We start from the raw sequence: 23,696 nt of genomic DNA, 5'->3' as shown, positions 1-23,696 counted from the left end.
TAACTATGGCTATGTCTACACTAAAGACCTTACAGCGGCACTGCTGTACCGATACAGCTGCCCTGCTATAAGGTCTCCCGTGTAGCCGCTCTATGCCAATGGAGAGCGCTCTCCTGCCGGCATAATTAAACCACCCCCAACGAGCGGTGGTAGCTATGTCAGTGGGATAGCGTCTCCCACCGACACAGCGCTGTGCACACCAGCACTTCTGTCCATGTAATTTATGTCGGTTGGGGGTGTGTTTTTTCAGGCCCGACTGACAAAAGTTTTACCGATAAAAGTGCTAGTGTAGACATAGCCTAAGTTACTTTTTTAGGTAATACCAGAAGACACAAAGCTTCATGTCACTCCAAATAGTGTTGAGATAACTTGAAGGAGCACTGTCAACTTTAAAATTAATATTTCAGGTTGAATTTAAGAAACTTTCATAAACCCCAAACCAATAAACATAGCCAAAAAACCCAAAGCCAACAATGAAAACAGGTTAGACACATCTCCCCTTGCTGTGTTGTAACCCAAACAACTACCCTTAGAATCTGAAAGTAAAATTGGGTGAACAAAAATTCAACGGATTTCATGTTCTAAATCAGATGAAGGTAAAAAGGAAACAAGGAACATAAACAGGGACAAGTACATTTGAATTTAATATTTTTCTTCATTTGTAATAATATAAAATGTTTGTAACACAAGTAAAGATCTAGAATATTTTAACTGACAGTGTCCTTTTAAATATCAGTGATCTATTTTACCAGGCACAGGATGTAGAATCAATAAAGGCCTCAGGGAAGGAGCAAACAGGAACATGAAATGTTACACTGGATTCCGTGCCCTTGCTCTCTTGGACGTGGTGAGGTCGCATGTGCACACTACCACAGAACTACAAGCACTGGTGGTAGTGTGCGCTCAGCCACATTATTGAGTGTGAACACTGAGTTCACTGGAGTGTTTAGAAGGAGTTGCAAAACAGGACAGAATGCAGTGGGGCCTTTCAAATGAGAAGTCAATGAAAGCACAGGAAAGGGAACACAAGTGGGTTTATGGACAAGTTCAGGGGTAAGTGAGGCAGTGAGTGGAAGCTGATAGTCGCTGAATCAGCAAGGCTGGGTGAGGGTGTAGGTGAATGAGTATGAGGGACAGAAAATGCTACATGTGTGTCACTGCCTCTTGCTATGCACTGATGTAGAGTGCGGTAGTGTCTGGTGTAGGTACAGCACATACACCTTCCTTCATATACTGCAGTTTTAGCCTTAATACTAAAATTGGGCATTAGAAAATAAAAATCATGATATCTGCATTTAAGTTTTACATATTGCTCAAAGGTAATGGAACTGACAGCAACTCTATTACCAGAATTAATGTACTTGCTAAGAACTTTCAGAGGTTGTCCTAGGAAACTGACATTGTACTACTTCAAAACTATCCCTGTTACAATGTATATATTATATGGCAAGACACATTAGTACCAGTTTTCATATGAAAAGGAAGTATCTCAAGCTACAAGTGTAACATGCATGTGACCAATTTATAAACAAGGGGAGAAGAACACCTTTAACACCGATTTATACTGTAGGGATGTTCAAACTGGAAAGACAAATCAGAACCAAAATTATGTTGCCACCAATAGTCTACAGGCAGACAGAGAACCTTAATCCAAATGGATTTTCAACCACCAGATTTGAAAAAAAAGCCATCACCCTAACTGACCCCCTCCCCCCCATCTATCTTTATAAAAATACTCATTCAGGAATTTGTATCTGCTGAGTTTCAACATGGTTATTTCAAATACAATGAAATAGAGACAAGGAATATGTTCAATTTAGCCTTTGCTAGAGAGGGATGTTTCCCTATCAATTTCACAAAATTTTGAACTACACGTATCAAACAATACTAAGAAGTGTACAGTGTTTTTTTAAAAAAACAGGAGCTAAAAATCAGAACAGTGATCTGTTATATGCAGGTTAAACGGATAGCAGGACTGATTCAGCCTTGCTGTGCAATACAATCCGTTAAGGGTGTGAACCTTTCCAGGACTGAAAGGGTCCACTTAGAAAACCTGAGATAAATGGCACTTTAACTTAACTGCTAAGTTGACAGGCAAAATGTCATGAGCCACAGATGAGGAACATTACTTCAGAAAGAACTAGGGTAAAGGACTAGAATAATTTGTTGGAAACTTGAGGAAAGAAAAGCTGAAATGTAGCCTTACCATCTTTACCCTTTAAAGATAAAGGTCAGTGGTCGGGTGCATATACAAAACTTCGTAAGACTCACTGAACTATATTACTAGGACTTTTCAAACCCAGATCACAAAGGACTGACTACTCTACCCTATTTATGCAGTATCCAAATCAAGTGGCATCTTGGCCAGCTTATCCCAACAATTAATAGGAAGGTCTCTTTGGTTCACTTCCTTTAGCATCATCTTTGTTACAATTGCAGTGCACTGACTCCAGGAGTCCTTTGCAGAGTGCAGATTGAAAAATCAATACTAACTCAGCCAACTAGGTCAGTGTTACGACTTTGCTGCAATAGGATTTTGGACCCCAACATAAAAGGTAAAGAAGATGCTCATAGAAACAGAATCCCCCTGAAAGAGACAAAGGGACAGAGCTATGCAAGCAACGAAGAATGACTGAAATTGCATGAAATGGGATATAAGCAGCACCAAGCCATCTTGGCTACAGAAAGTCTACAGTGGTATCTTCCTGCTCCCAATATGCAACATTGCAAGCATCATCCCAGAGCTGCTGGTATAAAAAACAGAGGAACTGGGAATCTTTGGGTTTAAAAAAAAGTTAAAATGTTGCTACTAAAAGAAGTGAAACCTGAAATAAAAGGGCCAGTGTAATATGGCTTACTAAACCCCAATTTTGCATACTGTTTAAAAAAATTTTTAAAAACGGTTTTCAAACTCTCAATCACAACCAAATAACTAAATTAAGTCTGTTTGTAACTGAAGAATTATGAAAATATTTGTCTTTTGTTCAAATCAAGTAAAAAATCTTCAACAATACATTGTAATATTTTCTTCTGAAAACTAAATTGGAAGATCTACTCTCAGCAGATTTAAGTGTATTACACACAATGTTTTATTAATTGAGATTTATTGATTTCCATTGTATTTACTTTAAATATGATTGAAGCTGACTGCAGAAAAGGGATGCTGAAATTTTTAAGTTAAAAGTAAACTAATGGTGAAAGAACATCACCTCTGGCTTCCGTCAATGCCTCGTTATATCATATTTTATTAATAAAGTTCCAGGACTGTCAAATCCAGGGATGTCGGAGGCCTCTCCCAGCAGTGTCCTTTGTTTTGTGTCAGTCTCCTGTGCCAGAGGTGAGCGTGCTTTCAAAAATACTGCCATTTGCCCAGTACTGTGTCTTTGATTGCATCAACATATTGAGTAGGTACCCAGTAAACCCAGTAGTAAGATGCTTCTGTAGGGCCCAGTTGAAATGCCTGCAAAATTAAAAGGACAACAGGTAGCATTTACAGATTGGAAACAAACAGAACAAATGGTGTCAGACAATCTGGATGGACAATTCATTTACTCTGAAATTAATTTAATCTACTGCGACTACTGCCTCCTCCAAATGCCCCTACCTCATACTCAGAGCAGAATCTGCAGCACAACTCCTAGAAAAAAATCTAAGCCAGTTAACTCAGTGCACAGGGCTGAGGCAGATGGCTGCATTGTAGCAGTTGAAGTTTCAGCAAGTATTTTGTATTTAAATGTTAAATACCATTATCTATTTATTATGACTGATGTAAATAGGAGAGAGAACTACGAAGTGGCAACAGTCTCTATCCTTGTGGTTTGAGCAATAGTTTATGCCCTAATCTGAAGAGGCTGCTCTTCCATCTGAGTGATCACAAATGGAACGTTTGGAAAAGGCATGGAACAGCTTCCTCTTGCAGATAATTTTTTGCTCAGGGCATTTTCCCCTTTCCTCCCACAAAGGGAGAAGTGGAATTTCTGTCTAAGAAACTTCTCTCAACATTACAAAGTTTAGTTACAGTGATATTCTTTAAAAGAAAAGCCTCAACTGGAAAAAAAGGAACTCTTGGACTTTAAAAAGCCCCATAGCAGAATCAACATTACCCTTGCCTGATATGTATCACTTTCCTAAACACATTACCAACCTTTCAGAGATTCAATACATTAAAATGGACGGTGGGAAAATTCTTTACCTCCACTGAGGCAAGTAGAGAAGATGAATGCAACAGGAATTAATACAGAATCAGATATGGGGAAGTACACCGCTACCTTGATATAACGCGACCCGATATAACACGAATTCGGATATAACGCAGTAAAGCAGTGCTCCGGGGGGGTGGGGCGGCACACTCCGGTGGATCAAAGCAAGTTCGATATAACGCGGTTTCACCTATAACGCGGTAAGATTTTTTTGGCTCCCGAGGACAGTGTTATATCGGAGTCGAGGTGTAATACCAACAGTAACCTACCAAGAGCTAAGCTCTTTTCTGACAAAGGAACATCACCACAAAGTGTTTATTTTGAGAAAATGATCAGGTGGAAGTTCACTCTAGGACTACTAACTTTCTCCTACTGTAACTGCCAGTTAAGTTCTTACTGAGCTAAAGATTGTTCTGGCAGAGTTTTTTAGTGGAAAGTAATGCTGAAGATGTGGAATTCTTACTGGCCCCAATGTTAGGGACATAAGTGTTGTTACAAAGGAAGAAACTGAAAAGACAAATGTTAAATATGCATAAAATCAGATAGGATTATGGCCATGTTTTCAGAAGAGTTCAGCATCCAATCTGCACACAACAAGCTGAGCTCTTCTGAAAGTCTGTCCCCAACTATAATGATACATCATTTTAGGAAATACTCCAAATGTAACCATTTCTGACAGTGGCTGTGCTGTCATTTCAAGCCATAGGATTTTAAATGGCTTTAAAGCTTGGGTAGAAACGGTTCAGTATCCCAAAGTCATCGCAAGCATTCAGCTCATATTGCTCAGAATATTTACTCTGTAATAGCAGACAATATTGAAGGCTAAAGCCTTTTAGAAGTATTTAAAACCTTCAAGGCTGTCAGCCTTGGCCTTTTTCTAACTTAAACCTCTTGTTCAATGTATTAGCATGGAGTTATTAGTCCATTATTACTTAAGCAGAGGAATTACTTACCATCATGTGATAATCCTCATGTCCTTCAATAGGTTCACTCACCACATTTTTAATGGACCCCATGGGTATTTTTTCTGTTCTCTCTACATTAAAATGGATAAAAATAATGTTTGATCTATCAGCAGTGCTTTGCTACAGTGCTTCATATTGACTTCAGACACCATCTCTCACACTCCTGCTGGAGGAGGGACAGGGGGTAGCAGCATGCAAGCAATTCAGAGTAAACCCAGTCCCTGCCACCTAAACTTCGATGACTCATATTGTGCCAGATAGCCCCTCTAAATACCAGACAACCTAATTTTCTTCAACCAACCAATATAGGATTCTGATCCTGCAAACACTTATGCATGTGCTTAGCTTTACTACTGTGAGCAGTCGAATTAAAATTGATAGGACTCAACTGTAAAGTGAAGCACGTACATATATGTATGTGGGATCAGGGTCTAAGTGTGTAAAACAATTACCGTATATACTTGATCATAAGCCGGTTCATTTATAAGCCAACCCCCCAAGATGGATAAGTAAATATGGAAAATTTTTATGACCCATTCATAAACCGACCCTATAATTCAAGGGTCAGCAAACTTTGGCTCCTGGGCCATCAGGATAAGCCGCTGGTGGGCCGAGATGGTTTGTTTACCTTGAGCATCTGCAGGCACGGAGGTAAATCTAAGTAAACAAAGTGTCCCGGTGCGCCAGCTGCTTACCCTGACAGGCCAGGACAGCAACTGGTGGGGAAATTTTTTGGGGGGGAGAAGCTGGGAGTCAGGGGAGTAACCCCTGTGACCACCCCCCACATGACCCCATCCCTAGCCCGGGACCACCACACTCTCCCCATCCCATCCCTTCCCACCTTATCTGGGAAGGGCCAGGGGAGGATGTCTCTGGCCTGGCTGGAGCTGCTCCGGCAGGCTGGGCAGCGTGGCCGCAGCCTGCTCCAGCGGACCAGACCAGGCAGTGGGCCGCAGCATGTTCCAGCAGGCTGGGCTGGGCGGCACGGACGCAGCGTACTCCGACGGGCCGGGTGGCGTGGCCACAGCCTGCTCTGGGGGGTGGGGCCAAGTGGCGGAGCTGCTTCGGAGGCTGGGGGGAGAGCAGCGTGGCCAGAAGCGGAGAGACTCTGGCCCCGCCTCTTCCCTTCTGGTTCTGCTGCCTCTCCTTGCTCTCTCTGTTGGGGGGAGGGGCTGTGTCCCACCTCTCCCTCTCTATACCGGTTCATAAGCTGACCCCCTTCTCTGGTGCTTCCCTTTTTTACTAAAAAAATTCGGCTTATGAACAGTATATATACGGTAACTCTTTTCATCCTTCCAATTTCTGCAGAATTGAGCTATGAAAAAGTGTACAACTCTCCATCAAGAGCTAGTCCTGTCTCCAGCACAAGACTGCATTTAGTGGTTATTATAAAGGTATTAAAAAGATAGGAAGGGAAATATTAATGAGAGTATAGAAGGGAGAGAAAATACAAGAGATTTTGAATAAATGACTATGATAACATTACAAAATAATGGATTAGGTAGTTAGCTGTGAGCAAGAGGAATTACTAAAGCATAGGACTCACGACGGATTTCTTATCTATGACGTATGTCCTCACTTCTTCCTTTAGACTTTTAACTAAAATCTTTCCTTTTAACTCCTACTTCCATCACCCATGTCAGTCTGACACTCTAAGTTCATCTTCTTGAGAACAGGACATAGATAAAAACAAGCTCTAATTATAGAAGATAAGCCAAGCAATGCACACCTTAAATGAGGAGCACCCTTTGAAGTGCAATGCAGAAAGCAGTAACTGCTCGGAAAAGATACATAAGGAAATGCAGCAGCACAGAGGCACTTTGTTTTTACACCATAGAGAAGACAAAAATGTAAACCAATATTCTCCATTTTAATGCAATAATTACTCTGACCCTATGGCTGTCAGGCCAATTCCAATCAAATTGATGGGAGGATGATCATTTACTGAGCAAATTACTTGGCACTTATTCTGCATCCTCCAAACATTAACTGATTACTTCTCATAACATCTCTGACATTGACAGGTCAGTGAGGCACAGCCAGGGGAAGTTGCTTGCCCTAGGATCAAAAGGTGCTTTAGAAATATTAATCCTCAAAATCTGTAGCAGAGGGAAAGGTAAGTAATTATTCAAACACTAATTAGCCAATAGAGCACACCTATCAGTAATGAAATGGAGAGCAACTCAGACTTGACTGCACCAACACCCAGCCCATGCTGTAATAGGACTAGTTCTCCATCAATCATTTAGCCCAACAAAAATGAAGTCACCGTACTGGGTGTTGCCACAGGATTGGTGCCACAAATTCATAGATTTTAAGTCCATAAGAGACCATTATGGTAATCTAGTCTGACCTCCTGGACATCACAGGCCCACAGAACCTAGCCAGTGGTTTCTGCTAGGCTTTGGAAGAAGACCTGTGCTGCATGGGAGCTAATGTTTGCAAATCTCAATATAAGTATTAATTATTATCATCTTGCAGCAGGAAATTGTTATCCAAGCTAGCATAACAGTCCAGCTAAGCTCTCTTACTCAGACAACAAGTTCCCCCCATTCCTCTCCCCCATCTTTGCAGCATCATCCCGTTCTGGCCAAGGGGAGCAAGGCATGGATTCCTTTAGTTATCTGGAAGCAAAGGGGTTATTTGAGAGTGATGTCCTCCGCATACTGTGCTATCTCCACAGCACTGTCAGCTTCTGCTGGCCTGTCTTCAAGATTGTAAATTGAATTCCCTGCAGTGGCACATGCTGTCTTCTCTAAACTAGATTGCAATTGCACAGCCCTGAAACAAGTCACCCAACTCATTTCAGTTCCTAGAACAGATAATGAGAGTGGTGCCAGTATTCCTAGCAGTATTCCAGCTCTGAGAGAGACTCTCTGTGGCCTTAGATAAGTCACTGAGCCTCCCTGTGCTGTGGGGATTAAATTGCTTATGCAGTGCTCTGAAGATAAGAAATGTTATGAATGCTAAGTATTATAATCCACAATTGAGAGTTATGGCTAAGAATAAGATTATGTCCCAGAGGTCATGGATCTCCCAGGCACCAGCCCTGGAGCTCCGAGCTGCTGCGGGTGGAAGGGGACCCCGGAGCAACGAGCTCCCGTGGGTGGTGGGTGCTGCCCCCCTCATCCGTGACGTTTACTAAAAATAACCATGACGAAATCTTAACCTTATTTATGGCATAGTAAAACAAATAAACTCAAGCTTTCCAAGTACAAATACATAAAATATTTTGTAATATTCAGCCACCTGAAGAAAGCCTATCTGGGAAAGAAACAGAGTGAACATTTGATTTTGAATGATTAATATAAAAAGAGCAGGAACTATTCCTTTAATAAAGTTTATTCTTGACTGAAACTGGTCTTTATGATGGGACTGCGAACAATGGCATGTACCCGATATGCGACTGCTAGCAGCAAATATCGCCAAGGGCCGGAGACGTGATGCTAGGAGGGGAAAGGCTCCAAGTTACAACAGAGAATTCTTTCGCAGATGTCCTGCTGGTGAGTCTTGCGCACATGCTCAGGGTCTAACTGATTGCCATATTTGGGGTCAGGAAGGAATTTCCCCCCAGGTCAAATTGGCAGAGACCCTGAGGTTTTTTCTCCTTCCTCTGCAGTGTGGGGGACGGATCATTTGCAGGTTTGAACAAGTGTAAATGGTGGATTCTCCATAATTTGAATTTTTTAAATCATGATTTGAGGACTTTAGTAACTCAGCCAGAAGTGATGGGTCTATTACAGCAGTGGGTGGGTGAGGTTCTGTGACCTGCGATGTGCAGGAGGTCAGACTAGATGACCATGATGGCCCCTTCTGACCTTAAAATCTATGAGTCTAGTCTGTACATACACAACTAGTCAATACCTGGAGTAACAGTCTTAGTCACTTACCTTTAGTGCCTATCCACAGCTGATCTTGCTCTAGTTTAAAGGTCAGCCTCACTTTCCCCCCTGTTTTGTTGTACATGCCGGATAAGGGCACTGTCGGCAGGCGCTCCTAAAAATACGCAATACGAAAAGTGAAAATGCAAGACTTAAAATGTACAAGAAAAAGCCATAGAGTACTAAGATAGCAGGGGGAAACAAATCTGGAAAAAGTCTCAGGGAGCATGAACAATGGGCTGGTAGCGTATTTCCTGATCAGGACAGTGGTCCAAGTGGTTATTTAACTTACCTGAACACCCTTAACAGAAGGCATCACGTCTTCAGGTTTTCCTTTATCCAATACTTTTCTGTGTTGCTATAACGAAAACCAGAAATTAGACTACTGAAACGTGACACAAAGCTTTTAATTTACCCCTGACCACTTCCTGAAATACTGTGCAATAGCTCTATGTAACATTTTTTTAAAATAGGGTAAGTCATTTATCTAACAGAAACTGGTTAGTTTTAAAAGTCAACAGGGTTTTTTTTATGACTGTCTAAAGAAATACCGTGAGAATCAAAACCCAAAGAAGATGCAAAAAAGAAAAAAGTCTTCTATTGTGTGCAGAAGCCAGGCACAAGTTTAATATCACAGAGGAGTTATCCCTTAGCAAGACAATTGTAATAATCAGGTGTTATGTTCAATGACTGTCAGAAATACAATCCCTAGATTTAATAAAGTAACACAGAAACAAAACCAGAATAAATTAGAGCACTAGTACTAACAAAAAACATGCTTGCAACTGACAAGTTTGCTGAGTACCTTTGAACAAGGATGAAATGTACAGTAAATGTGAACTATGATAGATTATAAAAAGACAAAAGCATATTTCATAAAAGTTGCAAACCAACAGTGAACATTAACTTTTAATGGAATTTGTTGCTGATGAAAAATATGTGGCTGAAAACAACTAGAATTAAAAGCCCTTTATTCAGCCCTACCACAGATGCAGCACAGCCATGACAGCATGCTTTCTTACACTGTCGCTGAACTTTCTTATGGGGGGAAAAAACACCTTTAGATGTGAGAGGAGTTCAGTGTTCTCTGGGCTGATGAAGCTGCCAAAAAAGGGACCAACTATGAAGGTGGTTTGGGAGACATAGAAACTAGACTGCTAGGAATGGGACTAAGATCATTAAGTTGTTTCACATTAGTGACTGAACAGCCACCAATTTTTGCTCACCTGACCTAAAAGAGTAGACTAAAAATGGAATATGAAGCCTGTCTCTTGTGAATCCTTGCTAATAACATTTGTCTTACTGAGTTGCTGAGCTCCATAAGTCACCAGTGCAACACTGTCCTTGCGAATCCAGGGCTTCCACTGGACTAGATAGATACCAATATGTTCTGTTAGAACTCATCTATGCTGGCCCCTTCTTGTAATAATGATTGTAAGTAAGAAATAGTCTACTTCAGAGTGGAATAGAACCCAAGGGTTAGAACACAATGTTACACAAGAACTGTACGAGCCCAAATTTCCTTGTCCTATGCCAACAGTTACTGAGACATCACTTACCTTTTGTCTACAAAGAGGCTCTTTTTTATTTTCTTCAGATTTCACCTCTTGTTGAGCAGCTTCTTTGGGAGTATTTACTGCTAGCACATCATTGATAGTTGAACCAACAACCATTATTTTTGCACCATTTGTTACTTTGATTTCCCGTAATGTTTTCTCCTCCGGTACAAGTCCTTTAAACATGACTTTCTGCATAGTGGGTGGAAGGCCTAAGAGGCAAGAATTAAAGGGCATTTTAAACCCCCATGAGTATATTTGTGGTCAGAAGAGAAACAAACTTATGTGGCAAGTCGTTATGTCTGCATGCTGCATACTCTCCACTTTACCTGTGAGGGAGTGGATTTTCTCTTTCAGATCAGCCCCTGTGCTGTCAAGCGGGAACTTCACATCATATTTATTTTTGTTCCAAATGATTTTTAATTCTACTAGTTCCTTCCCAGTCTCGGAATCGCCACCGTTGCTGACTGAAGCCTGTGACATGTCTGAATCCTCTTGCAGTTGGTCCATTTCCAGGGCTTTCCCAGCCGCGGAGGAATTGCTTTCCCCAGCATCTCCACAGCTAAGCTCCAGCGCCTGAGCTTCTGTTTCCATGCCAGGTTCATCGACTTCTAAGGAAACAAACAGACCCAGACAAGCCCAGAGGGAGGCACGTTGGGCGGTTACCGCTTGAGGTCTCCCGCCGGCGGCTCTGCTCTCCCCGGTCCCCTGGCACGGGCACTAAGGCAGCCGCTGCCCTCCAGCCAGGAACCGGGGCCCAGGCTCTCGGGGGAGGGACACGCCGCCCCGCAGCTGCCCGTGAGACTCGGACACCCCCTCCCGTGGCGGGGGGCAGCTGCCAGGGCTCCCCCCGATCCCGGGTCCCGGCACCCCGCTGCCCGGGCGGCGCCTTCCCTCCCGGGGCCCTGTCCGCCCATGGCAGGCTCGGGGGCAGCCCTCCGAGCCCGGCACCAGGCCCCGTCCCGCCACGGACCCTGCCCCGGCTGCCCCCAGCGCTCACCATCAGCGGAGGCAGAGGCGGCAGCCATGATGATTGTGTACAATCCGCCCGCGGGGGGTGCTGGGAAACGCCGTGCGCTGGGATTGGCCCCCACCGGCCCCCGTACCCCGCCAAGGATTGGCCCCTACTGGCCCCCGTACCCCCGCCTCAGCCACCAGAGGCGGCTAGGCTCGAGCCCTCCCGCCGCGCTCGCTGCTCCGGAGCCCGCTCCCCTCGGCTCCAGCTATTGGCGCGAGGGTAAAACCTGCCCCTTCTCCAGCCTGACCCCCGCAGCCCCTGGGGGAACCGGAGTTAGTTGGGGTGTGGGGCTGTGAGTGGCCAATGCGGAGTGGCTTGTAGCTCGGCCCCCCGTTTAGACGCGGCGAAGGGCCCGACAACAGGGCCTGGGCCGGAGCAGTAAGATAAAGGGGACCCTGCGCCTTTAAGGGACGCCCCGCCCTCTAGTGTGGGGGTGCAGTTGATTGGCTGGCTGAGCAAACCCGGATGCAATTCTCCGCACCCACGTGTGTGCTGAGCGCCATGCTGGCTGTGCCGGAACGGGCTCTCCTATGGCGCCTGCGCTGCGGGGCGTTGGGCCCCTCCTGCGGGGTGCTCCTCGCTGGCTGTCCCCGCGGGGCGCCGGGGTGTCGTCTCAGGCGGGGGATGTGCCCTGCGGAGCTGGGGTGAGGGTGCGGTTCGCGCCCAGCCCCACAGGTAAAGGACCCCAGTCCCAGCACAGGGCGGCGGTAGCAGTTGGGGTTAGAGTTTCTTGGCCTTGCCTACATCGGAAGTTGCCCCTACTGGGATGGCCCATTATTGGCCGGGGGGTGGGGGGTTTCTGCCCTACTGGAAGGGGGACACCCGGGGTGGTGGTGGTGGTAATTTGATTGAGAATTGTAAATGTCTCCTTGAAACACCCATTGAGACTTTCAAAAAGTGCCTGACAACTAAACCAAAACTACCGAAATGTAGCTAATATTCGAGAGGATAAACTTGATGTGAGTTAAAAATGAGCCTCATTTGTTGTGATTCAGGAGTGGGGGTGTAAATAGAATGGTGAAACTCCTTTGGAATCTAAATATTCACTTAAACTATAAAAATCACTTATCTAGTACAGAGCCAGAAATAATTTAAAAAAATTAAAAGTTGCTGTTTAATAACCCTTCCCCCATCAATAATATTTTCTGCTCTTTTCCCAACCCACCTGCTTTTGGCATTTGCACTTTTGGAGAAACTCTAATTTAAAAGTTTTCAAAGTACTTCACACACAATTAGATAAGCTTCACAGTGCCCCTGTGAGAGAGAGCTCTATGGGGGAGGGATAGCTCAGTGGTTTGAGCATTGGTCTGCTAAACCCAGGGTTGTGAGTTCAATCCTTGAGGGGGCCACTTAGGGATCTGGGGCAAAATCAGTATTTGGTCCTCCTAGTTGAAGGCAGGGGGCTGGACTCAATGACCTTTCAAGGTCCCTTCCAGTTCTAGGAGATAGGATATCTCCATTAATTTATATTACTCTTCTCCTGAGTTTAAAGGCCCAGGGTCACACGCAAAGGCTTTGTATACATACTGAAGTTGCATCAGTTGAGCTAGAATAAATGTCTTAAATCGATTTAGTTAAACCCATGCAAATGGCTCTATGGACTCTTAAATCTGGGTTGTGTCAATATAGTTTTAAGCTGATTCCTTCTCAGTTTAAGTTATAATACATATAAGCAATAGAAAACTGATTTAAGAGTATCCACACAGAGATTTGCAGTGGTTTAAGTAAATAGATATATTTAAAAAAATTAAACTGATACAAGTTTTGTATCTAAACAAGGCCTGTGCCTGTGGCAGATCTGAGAATGGAACTCCAACTACCAGCTGCCACTTCTGTGTCACAGGAATAGATGCCTTAAAAATAATTAAGGACACAATCTGACAAACTGTTCTATCTGTATGAGCCCCTCAGCCTGTACAGAGCCCCATGGACTTAAGTGTGTCAGTGCCAAATGGTTTGTAGTAACAGAGCCTAAGATGGCTAGTTCTGCATGCTCAGTACTAGCACTCTCTCCCAGTGAAAATATACTGGTCTATTTTTAGTCCCTTTTGTTTTCAGGTTCTCTTTTGTAGCTTGCTACAAGGGTTTGTTTAATGTGGGTTGCAGGGGAAACCCTCTGAACTGAAACTGAACATTCATGAAAACACTTCTGTGATACTTGACATTTACATCTTTTCGTCTGTGAAGGCTCCCAAAACATTTAAATACCTTTAAAAAAAAATGTACGTTTTACACCAAACTGACATTGTCCCTTAATAGATCTGTCTTATCACACTTTGCAATTAGTTGCATTAGGGATCAGTTACCCATATGCAGTTTATGTTGTATGCCGAGTCAGGAGCAGATCTTGCAGTGTTCTGCTCCAGCGGTACAAGTCTCCCAAATAAATAAGATAGAGGGCAATTTCCTTCCTCTTTAACTAGAAGCACCGATTAATTGCCTCAGCTCCTAGAGGATGGGATCATTACAAACTGGCAAATGTTTGGGCAGAGTTGGCAATATCTGCAGACTCTTGTGATCACACAGCCCACCCTGCCTTTAGTATGCCATTGCTTTTGACCCTCAGGTTGCATATTTACTCTTTGAAGACTTGTCTGTAGTAGGAAATTGAACAGCTGCTGATAATTTTCAATACGAGATCCCCTGAACCAGTACTGGAACTTGTGTAAGTGCTAGTGCAGACCACACAAAACTCTTCAGTGTTTCAGAGTGGAAGACAGAAGCTAGTTATGCCTTCTGAAAGAGTTTTGAGAATGGCTTTCTTCAGTGGACACTGTCATTTAAACCATATTTAGCACCAGCTCAGGGAAGCCATTTCTGAAAACCAGTCATCAGTGCTTCAGTTTCCTAGTGTAGACAGAGCTTTAATGGCCTGCATAGCCATTTGTTGTTTCACTGTGCTGTTCAGGTGCAATAATGTGTTAAATGCCATCATAAACAATAGTTTACAGCTCCTGTTGAAAAACCTCTTTGTCGATTGTATTTAATTTGGCCTGACTTGCTCTGCTTTCGCTCTGATAACCCAGGCTTTTTGCACTTGGGCGGCCTTCGTACTGCTTTGTACAATTACATTTTTGCCAGAAAACACCAAGGGGCTTTTATCTTGAGACTGGAAGATACGGATCAAAGTCGCGTGGTGACTGGGGCTGCAGAAGGAATAGAGGATATGCTGGATTGGGCAGGTAACTTCCAAGTCTGTACACTTCACTTCTTAACTACTGAAACAATCTACACGATGAAGAGTTTTACTATTAAAAAGAACCTCACTAAAATTCAAAATCCTGTCAGCACTGTCCCTTGCTATTCAATATATTGATCTAGTGGTTATCGTAAAGGGCTAGGAACCAGAAGGGTCCTATTGTAGTAAGACTTTAGCTAATGATTAGGTGAATGTCCTTTGGTTATCCTGTGCAGAAGGACCCATGCATGTTTAGCTGGAAAGAGATGCATCCCTCCCAAAGAGGTGTGTGGGAGGTTGGCGAAAAGGCCAGGAGTTGGAACTAAGAGAACTTAGCATGAGTTTGCCTTTTTTTGTGCTTGGATGAGTTTTAAAGATACTACATTGATGGTGAGCGTTTGAGAAGATGGTGTTACTGTAAATTCTGTTTACCATGTTTATATTTAAAGATAGAATTCCAAGTACTCTGGTAATCAAATAACTTTACAGTAGAGAAAATAATGGGTTCTAAAATCTCAGCTGTATTTCTGTGAAGATAGTGTAACTTACCAGAGGAAGGTGTGTGCGTGTGCCCATACTTACATACCGCCACACTCGGCTACTTGAAATGTATTAGACCTGCTCAAGTATTTGCCAGTTTGTGATGGTCTCTCCTGCCAGTGACTGGAAACCTGAAAGAGACTATAAACCAGGGGTGGCCAAACTTACTGAGCCTCCGAGCCGAATCTGACAATCTTCAGAAGTTCAAGAGTAGGTCTGCCCAGGCTTGGGGATTCTTCCCTGCGGGAGGCACCTACCGGGGCTCAGGGCTTCAGCCCCGCTCCTGCTGAAGCCCTGAGCCCCAGCAGGTGTGCCTTGCAGGACTGGATTCCCCAATGCCCCCCCCCCACTGGGCAGAAGCCCCTACTCCACCATCTTCCTGCAAGACAGAGGTCCCGAGCTCTCTCCTCGCCCAAGTCTAGTAGGTGAAGAATGGGGTGGGACTCCATGATCCGCACTTTAACTGTAAAAGAGCCGCATGTGGCTTGCGAGCCACAGTTTGGCCACCCCTGCTATAAATGCTAACACTATTGAGGGCCATGGAAGATTCCGCTATAGTTCACCAGGTAGAGTCCCATGCTGCATGTGAGCAGTGTGCTCTGTGGACACACTCCAAAGTAAAACTCTTGCCTTCTGATCCCTGTTGAATGCTCTATCATCAAACTTTACCTTGGATTGAGAGCTTGTTAAATCCCATAACTCTGGCATTCCAGGTATCCCACCTGATGAAAGCCCTCACAGGGGAGGCCCGGTCGGGCCCTACCAGCAGTCTCACAGACTTGAGCTGTATAAGAAAGCCAGCGAGGTTCTTCTGGAGACTGGCGCTGCCTACCGCTGCTTTTGCACTCCTCAGCGCCTGGAACTGCTGAAGAAGGATGCGCTACGGAATCGGCAGACACCACGGTAGGGGGCCTCCTGTGGAGTGCGTGCATGCAAAACCAGTGAAGACGTCTCTGGCATTGGACTCTGAGACACCAGCTGCCCAACTACAGGGGCACTGAAGGCATTAACAGCTCAGAATAATTAGAGCTCTTACTTGTCACTTTGACTTTAGCTCCAAATGTATCTTGTTGTTGAAGAGAAAGTCCCAGTCTCTAGCCTAAATGACCATGTTTAACATTTATATAGCACACACTGTCTCTAAAGAGCATTACACACATTAACTGACCAAGCTTCTCAATCCCTCACCCTCCCAGTGAGGCGTGTAAGTAGATAAACGTTATCACCACCTCACAGAACGAGGGGCTGAGGCATAGAGGTGAGGTGACTTGACTCAGCCCTGAGTGAATTGTTGCCGGAGCTGACATTGGAACTCAGGATCCAGACTAGAATAGAAAAAGCTGACCTTTTGCCAGTGGTACTGACCCAAGACCGTTGCTCTCCTGTCCCAAAAGGTACGACAACAGGTGCCGACACTTGAGCTCAGAGCGAGTGGCTGAGAAGTTGGCGCAGGGCTCTGACTACGTGGTTCGCTTCCGGCTGAAGGAAGGTGTGGAGCCCTTTCATGATCTGGTCTATGGATGGAGCAAGCATGAAGTAGCTACCGTGGAAGGTGACCCGGTGATCTTAAAAGGGGATGGCTTCCCCACCTACCACCTGGCAAATGTGGTGGATGACCATCACATGGGAATTAGCCACGTTCTGCGTGGAACTGAGTGGCTTACTTCAACATCCAAGCACCTTCTTATCTACAGAGCCTTTGGCTGGGACCCTCCTCGGTTTGGCCACCTTCCGTTGCTCTTGAACAAAGATGGCAGTAAACTGTCCAAAAGGCAGGGAGACATTTTTCTAGAACATTTTGTTCAAGATGGCTGCTTGCCAGAAGCTCTACTGGACATCGTCACCAACTGCGGCTCTGGATTTGCAGGTACTGGGGACAGGCCTGACACACTGGGAGCTGCCCTAGGTCTGGCTACTTGACACGTTTGCTGCTTGTGGAAAGATTTGGTGTATTAATGTTTTAGCACTGTCTGAGCTCTCTTTGGAGGGGGTCAAAAAGGAAGGTCTCAGAAAGGGTCTCTACAACCAAAATGCTGCCAGCTCCTCTAAAGTCCCCACAAGAGTGAAGAGGGTCAGGATACCTCTGGGGAGCTGTTTAAAATTGAGTCCAGTTCCTAGTGGGCAGAGGTCCAGATCTTAACGGCCACCCAGTGACAATCTCAGCAGAGAGGGAATGGATTATGGAGATTAACCCTCTCCCTCCGCTCCCCCCATCTGGGAGGTGGCCCCTCCACCCACGCTAGAGGATTTCAGTCCCCAAGACTGTCTGTTCAGCACCAGCTTCACTGTAAAAGGAAAAGAGCTGGAGGTGGGGTGTCAGGGGAGCAGCAGCTCCTCTGGGGACTGTTAAGGACACTTCTGCTGTCCGGTTAGTATTTAAAACACTACATTAAAGATTTTCCCCTGCCTGTTTAACCTGAAAGTCCATGGGAAGCTGGGCCAGTCACTCCCCTTCGGACTCTCATTTTGCAGGAGTCTCAAACAGTCTCATGTTTCAGCAAGACAGCACTTCCTGTGTGTGGCTCAGGAGCCCCGCTGCGAATTAACCCCTTCCCAGGGGGTGAAACTTTCTCCCTCTGAGCACTTTTGCTGATGGGTTGATCAACGTGAAGATGATTTCTCTTTAAGAACTGAATCAGAATGGCAAAAAGCCAGAGGGACAAGTCCCTGGTTCCAATCAGCCATAGGGCCTCTCCAGGCTGTCTGGTGCATAGGAGATGCAGTATTGTTCTATGAAGCTTCGCAGTAATGCTCTGAATCAGTGTTTTCCCCCCAGCCTTTGTAACAATTCAGTGCTGCTGTGACATGGCCTGGGTACCCTGCATTGGCACTGCTGGGCTGACTGCTGCATGGGCAGGTGTTAGAGATGCATGGGCAGGTGTTAGAGATACAGGGGAAATTATTAGTTAGGTAATGGCACTTCTACTCGAATGCTTCATTCAATGTCACCCGTTTAAAACAGCAGGAATTCCCTGGGCACTGCCTATAGCTGAGACTTGGCAGAAAAGTTGGCAGAGTCTGCTCTCAGGACGAGACTGGTATTGTGCAAAGTCTTGCCATGGGGGCTCTGCCTTTCTCTTAAGAAGGTCCCCTGCTCTGTGTTGGCACTGAGCAGGTGTGGAGGGACCCTCCAGTGTCACTGTTTCCTTGGCTATGATGAACAGCAGTGATACTAGCTCTCCATAGGAGTGAATGCATGATGCCATTGTTGGGTTATTTTGCAGGGAATCAGATGGGCAGGACGCTGGAGGAGCTGATCTTGGAGTTTGACGTGGGCAGAATTACCACCCACTCAGCCCTGCTGGAGCTTGACAAACTCCCAGAATTCAACAGGTATGACAATTGGGTGTAGCACCTTATTCGTCTCCAACCAACTCTAAAAATTGCCCTCCGTGTACTTAGCTTCACCTGATGACTCAGTCCACCTGGTCCCCTGGCCTGCTATTCCATTCATGACCTCTTCTCTGTATTCTCCACTGTTGGGGTTCCGCTCTCCCTTGAGCGCCCCTCCATCTACTGAAAAGCAAATAGTTTTCCAGCAGCTCCATATACGCGTCCTGCCCATTGCACCCAATGGAAGGTTCAGCGCAATTGCTCCCTTCCTCTTTCAGCTGATGGAGCAAGGCCCTGAAATCCACCATTTTGCGAATAGATACCAAATGGGGGGAATTGACCCAACCACCTAATCACACTAGCATTCATGTGCCAGGAGCTTGGATACTATGGTGGTGGTCATGGTAGAAAGCCTAGCTAGATGGGCCATGTTGCAAGGAGAATACAAGGACTTAAGTCTGGGTGAGAAATTACCTTTTAAAAATCATCATTATTAATGATGTACCTCTGTGAAGTGCCCCACCTTCTCCCAGAGCCATGTATTGAGGACTATTGAATATTTACACTCACTGTAATGTGGATTTTTCTAAATGATTCTATGGGTTTATTTTGTAAACATTGTATAATGATGTTCATTAGTCTGAGTCTAAGCCAAAGAGGTCTATAGTCATTGGGATGGTTCTGTTTTCTGTGCAGGATTCATCTGAGCCAGCAGATTGGAGATGAGAGGCTACGACGAAAGCTGGTGATGGAGCTGCAGATGCAGGTGGAGCAGGTCTATGGCAATCGGCTTGTGGACAGAGAGGTTCTAGAGAAGGATTATGTGGAGCGAGTCCTCCTACTAAGAAAAGTATGACAAGCATTAAAGCTGTAGTGCCCTTTGGGAGAGGAGTAGAGAGTGGGGAGGGCAGAAGCTCTATAGGTAACCCAGCTGGGTTCTGGACAATTCTAGAACTTGAGCTCTAAAGCTCCAAGGCCTCACAAACAGTGAGAGGTCCTATCCTGCCAGTTCCAGGCACCTGCATCCCTGCTTAATGCCAAAATATGGAGCTGTGGAGTCAGTCCAGGTTGCAGGTATGACACTCTAAGCATCTCCACTATCTTTGCAGACCTGTGTCTCTATGCAGAATGACCTTGCTAGGTAGTGAGCAGCCATTTGTATCACCAAACCCACCATTACAGATGGTGGTCTCAACAGAGAGACCAAGGACTGAATGGGCCTTCTCTTGCCCCAGGAGGTTGGTTATCTCCAGGGCTTGTTGGCTGGGCAGTTGGAGAAGCTTGCCTACCTTCTGCCTGTTCTGGGGCTAAATAGCGAGAGTATGTGTCCAACGATGTCAGTGTGGTACTTTGTGGTTAAATCAAAGGGGTTCCTTAATTCAGAGCCCTGATCTAAAAGGAGGTGGCAAAGCAAGGGCTGAGGTGGGAGAAGAGGAGATGATGGCCCTGCCTAATGCTACATGAGCAAGACCACCTGGTTTCCTACACTCCAGCCCCTTGAGATCACTGCGGGTTTAGGGGTCACTGCACATCTTGCTCTAGTAAGGCAGGAAATACCGTGGCTCTTGAAAGTGTGGTTTCACTGTGGCAGCAAATACAAAATTACTCATGTGACTTCCTGCTTCTGCCCTCAGTGAATCAGCGAGTGAATGCGGGGGGAGCCATTTGTAGAGTCCTGCTCTGACTCAGCCTGCTTGCTCTACCGCTGGCCTCTTACCCTGACTCATTGTTGCCCAGCACGTACATTGTCATTTACGCCAGTGGAAAGTGGGTGTAAAATGCTACACAAGCCAAGTGTCAGCATTCTGCCCTCTGAACTGGTGAGAGTGCAGAGCAGTGGTGAATGACCCCTTTGCCACCCTGACATCGAGCTGGAAATAGACTTAATCTTTTCTCTCCCTCAGCTGCCTTGACAGCCCTTCTTTCCATCCCGCAGGGTCACATAAGCCGTCTGAAGAACTTGGTGGCGCCTGAATATTCTTACTTATGGGTCAGGCCCTCAGTGTCCCGAGAGCAGCTGCAAACCATTTCAGCAGAAGTGGATGAGATAGGAAAGCTGGTCATAGGGTAAGTTTTTCAGATCTCTGGCATCATTTTATAATCCCTTGCCTATCGGAGCGAACTGTTTTTCTGGTGCTGCTGAGTTAGTGCTTAGTCTCCTAAAAGCAATAGTTTGGTTGTATGCAAAAGGGTCATTTGGGGCAGCTCCTACTGTCAACGGGAATGCCTCACTTCCATGTGTCACTAGACTGAGAGGGCATCTTCTCTCCCAAAGGCTGATGGAAGGGCAGACTGCTGCTCTGACTACAGAAGGGTTAAATGAAGACCTGAGAGGCCTACAGGAGCAGATAAGAGGGACCAAGTACAGCAGCATGATGAAACTCCTCCGGTTGGCCCTCAGTGGACAGCAGGTAAAAGCCATTTGAAGTTGAGACCTTCCCATCCAGTGATAACAGCCTGCTCTCTGGTCACAAGATTTAGCACCGAAAAGCCTATGCCATGAGAGAACTCGCCCTGGTTTTTAACAATCATTTTGGACCAATGGAGGAATTTATTGATGGTTACATCATGAACCATGACACACACAAGAACCCAAAAGCTGACAATGCCCCTTACAAACAAGCCAGCTGCCTTTCCAACCACATCGTGCTAATGTGAAAAAAGCTCCTTGGCAGAGAGGGATGCTAAGAAAGGCAAGAGGTACCAAGCCATCCCCCTAGAGTTGCAAACCTGTGGTTGGAAAGGCAGCTGGCTTGTTTGTAAGGGGCGTTGTCAGCTTTTGGGTTCGTGTGTGTCATGGTTCATAATGTAACCAACAATAAATTCCTCCATTGGTCCAAAATGATTGTTAAAAACCAGGGCGAGTTCTCTCGTGGCATAAATCCTCTGAGTTTGATGGCGCTACCCCAGCAGAGAAGTTGGCCTGATGTTGCGGACTTTTCTTCCCAGACGACAGAACCAGAGTCTTATATTAAATTTCAGGATATTTTAATCGCAGGTGACTGACAACTCATCATTCAGTCATCTCCAGTATAGAGTGATACAGACTTGTACCCACTGGATGTTACCAAGGGAGAAACATAAAAAACTCCAACTTCTGATAGCGTTGTGATGAGCGCAGTGTGGGAATGTGAGTAGAACAACAGAGTGCTGGCTTTCACTTGTGCAATGTCTTTTGTGTGTGTTTTCAGCACGGACCAAGTGTTGCTGAGATGATGGTTTCCTTGGGACCTAGAGAAGTGTGTGAACGGATAAAGAAGGCACTCTCCAACTAGCAAGAAGCTTCCTAGAGGGAATGGCTCCAGCAGACAGCACTCCCCTTCAGATACTCCGAGCCCCATGTGTTCTTCAGTACCTCGGCCTAAATTCTGTGGTCACAGTATTTTCAGAGGAACTGGGCCTTATACCGTGCTGAATTTGTGAGAGTGCCATCAGCACACTTGCAGATCTCTGTGTGTCTTCATGAGGCATAGCCTAGTTCATATAAGGGGTGCAACTGAATTCAGATTCAAACCTGCTTCATTGTCTTCATCTCATGGGACCAGGCTGGCATTCAGATTGGGATATGGAGTCCTTCATCTTAACTGTATGTTCAAGTCTAGCTTGGCAGTGACTGAAAGTGGTTACTTCTGATGGCTGTTTGATTTCCCATAAGCCACCAGCAGTGTCCACATGACCCAGAAACCATCACAGCTGATGCTAATTAGCCCCCAATTGGCAATATGAGCAGAGAGGTCACATGTAAATGGGCAATGTAGATTTGATCTCCTTAGCCATACAAAATGCCCTTCCAGGTCTGGCTTGATGCATGTTGGTGGGGACTGTTGTGTGAAAGAAGTGTACACTTTCCACTGTCTCTGTTCTGTGGGTGACTCGAGGACTTTTCTTTCTAGCGCTGTAACCTGCATTTTTCATGAATACTTAATTCTATTTTTTAAAGAAGTCCCTGATGTTTTTGTTTTTGAACTGGACCGAGGAAAAGATAACGAACAGCAGTTTCGGTGCTAGAATATCACAGTGCACATGGTCATTTCCAGTTAGCAATTTGATTTTTAAAGCCCCTTTTTTGGACAAATGCACTTTCATTCTGACATGAAATTGGGACGCAGGATCCTTTCCTTGCAAGTAATCTTACCTGCCTCCCCACAAACCCCGCCCCATTAACGCAGCAGAGAAAACGGGCACATTTGTACAACTGTGTCTAAATGTGAAGTGAGTGTGTAACTCTTTCCTATATTAAAAATCTGTAAATGTTTTACTGTGGCCTTCTCTCAGCAGTTTGAGTGCATTTGAGGTGGGGAAGTGTCCAGGTCATTCAAGATCTGTACATCGGCGCTGCTTGGTTTTACATGTAGTAAGTTCTCTATAAACCATGGGATAGGTTGGGAATTGAGTGATCCGAGTGAGAATGTGTATTGTGTTGTGTAAGAGACTATACAAAAATACTGCTTGAAGTCCTGATTTGAAATTTGACCTGCAAAATGTTTAAATGTGAATATGATGCTGAGTGATGAGACCAGAAGGCTCTGGGGATTCTTATTAATCAGTTTTCAGAAGGGTGGGTAGTAGCTTTCTCTCTGGAAATATTGGATTATCATGGATAGGTGCTTTCTAGGGAACATCAAGCTACTGTATGCTCCCCCTCAATGTCCAAGTGTTGCATTTTAAACATATGTGAGTTTACTTGTGGATAAATAATGATGGGCCCTATTTTGTTCTGAAGTCAACACAAGCATAAGTGCGACAAATTGAATATAGTAACGTGCAAAGTCTGGAACTAGGTTGGGTGTATCCCACAGATTTAACACTTGCTCCTTAGAGCACTGATGGCCACTCAAACATGTTCCAAAACTATGCTCAGATCTGAGCTGTATGTTCCCTGTTAAGCCGTGGGAGAAATGCACTTTTAGTCCGTCAGGAAAGGAGGCTCATGAAGTCGAGGTGGTTGGGAATGTTCCACCTTCAAAGCGTGGGGCTCTCTGCTGGGGAAGGTGTGCCGTGTGTGCTGTCATAGACACATGTTTTA

The 23,696-nt window shown here is 45.1% G+C and overlaps 2 protein-coding genes across 2 annotated transcripts; one reads left to right on the top strand and one right to left on the bottom strand.

Annotated features, from left to right (window-relative positions):
• Positions 1-120: 120 nt before the first annotated feature.
• UBFD1 (ubiquitin family domain containing 1) lies at positions 121-11,665 on the bottom strand. The gene is made up of 7 exons (XM_024217852.2): positions 11,602-11,665; positions 10,931-11,212; positions 10,605-10,813; positions 9,338-9,403; positions 9,055-9,160; positions 5,153-5,235; positions 121-3,460 (listed from the first exon to the last, which is right to left on the bottom strand). The coding sequence occupies exons 1-7, from the start codon at positions 11,627-11,629 to the stop codon at positions 3,350-3,352; spliced, it is 885 nt and encodes a 294-aa protein (XP_024073620.1). The 5' UTR covers positions 11,630-11,665; the 3' UTR covers positions 121-3,349.
• Positions 11,666-12,010: 345 nt separating this feature from the next.
• Positions 12,011-23,029, top strand: EARS2 (glutamyl-tRNA synthetase 2, mitochondrial). The gene is made up of 9 exons (XM_026650724.1): positions 12,011-12,294; positions 14,646-14,801; positions 16,051-16,240; positions 16,732-17,204; positions 18,562-18,670; positions 19,367-19,520; positions 20,607-20,737; positions 20,946-21,081; positions 21,862-23,029. The coding sequence occupies exons 1-9, from the start codon at positions 12,150-12,152 to the stop codon at positions 21,943-21,945; spliced, it is 1,578 nt and encodes a 525-aa protein (XP_026506509.1). The 5' UTR covers positions 12,011-12,149; the 3' UTR covers positions 21,946-23,029.
• The last annotated feature ends 667 nt before the right edge of the window (positions 23,030-23,696 follow it).

Source organism: Terrapene carolina, unplaced genomic scaffold, assembly GCF_002925995.2.
Source record: "Terrapene carolina triunguis isolate 2854851 unplaced genomic scaffold, T_m_triunguis-2.0 Scaffold93, whole genome shotgun sequence".
Classification (NCBI taxonomy): domain Eukaryota; kingdom Metazoa; phylum Chordata; order Testudines; family Emydidae; genus Terrapene; species Terrapene triunguis.
The sequence above is the reverse complement of the archived record's forward strand: the minus strand, read 5'-3'. Positions and strand labels throughout refer to the sequence as shown.

Bases quoted from the DNA above. Each gene is read 5' to 3' on its own strand.
- UBFD1 (XM_024217852.2), bottom strand. From the start codon at position 11,629: ATGGCTGCCGCCTCTGCCTCCGCTGATG. The intron at 10,814-10,930 runs GTAAAGTGGAGA...CTTGCCTCTTAG, and splicing joins GAAAATCCACTCCCTCACAG to GCCTTCCACCCACTATGCAG. The intron at 3,461-5,152 runs GTAAGTAATTCC...TTAATTTTGCAG, and splicing joins ATGAGGATTATCACATGATG to GCATTTCAACTGGGCCCTAC.
- EARS2 (XM_026650724.1), top strand. From the start codon at position 12,150: ATGGCGCCTGCGCTGCGGGGCGTTGGGCCCCTCCTGCGGGGTGCTCCT. The intron at 14,802-16,050 runs GTAACTTCCAAG...CTGGCATTCCAG, and splicing joins GGATATGCTGGATTGGGCAG to GTATCCCACCTGATGAAAGC. The intron at 21,082-21,861 runs GTAAAAGCCATT...GTGTGTTTTCAG, and splicing joins TGGCCCTCAGTGGACAGCAG to CACGGACCAAGTGTTGCTGA.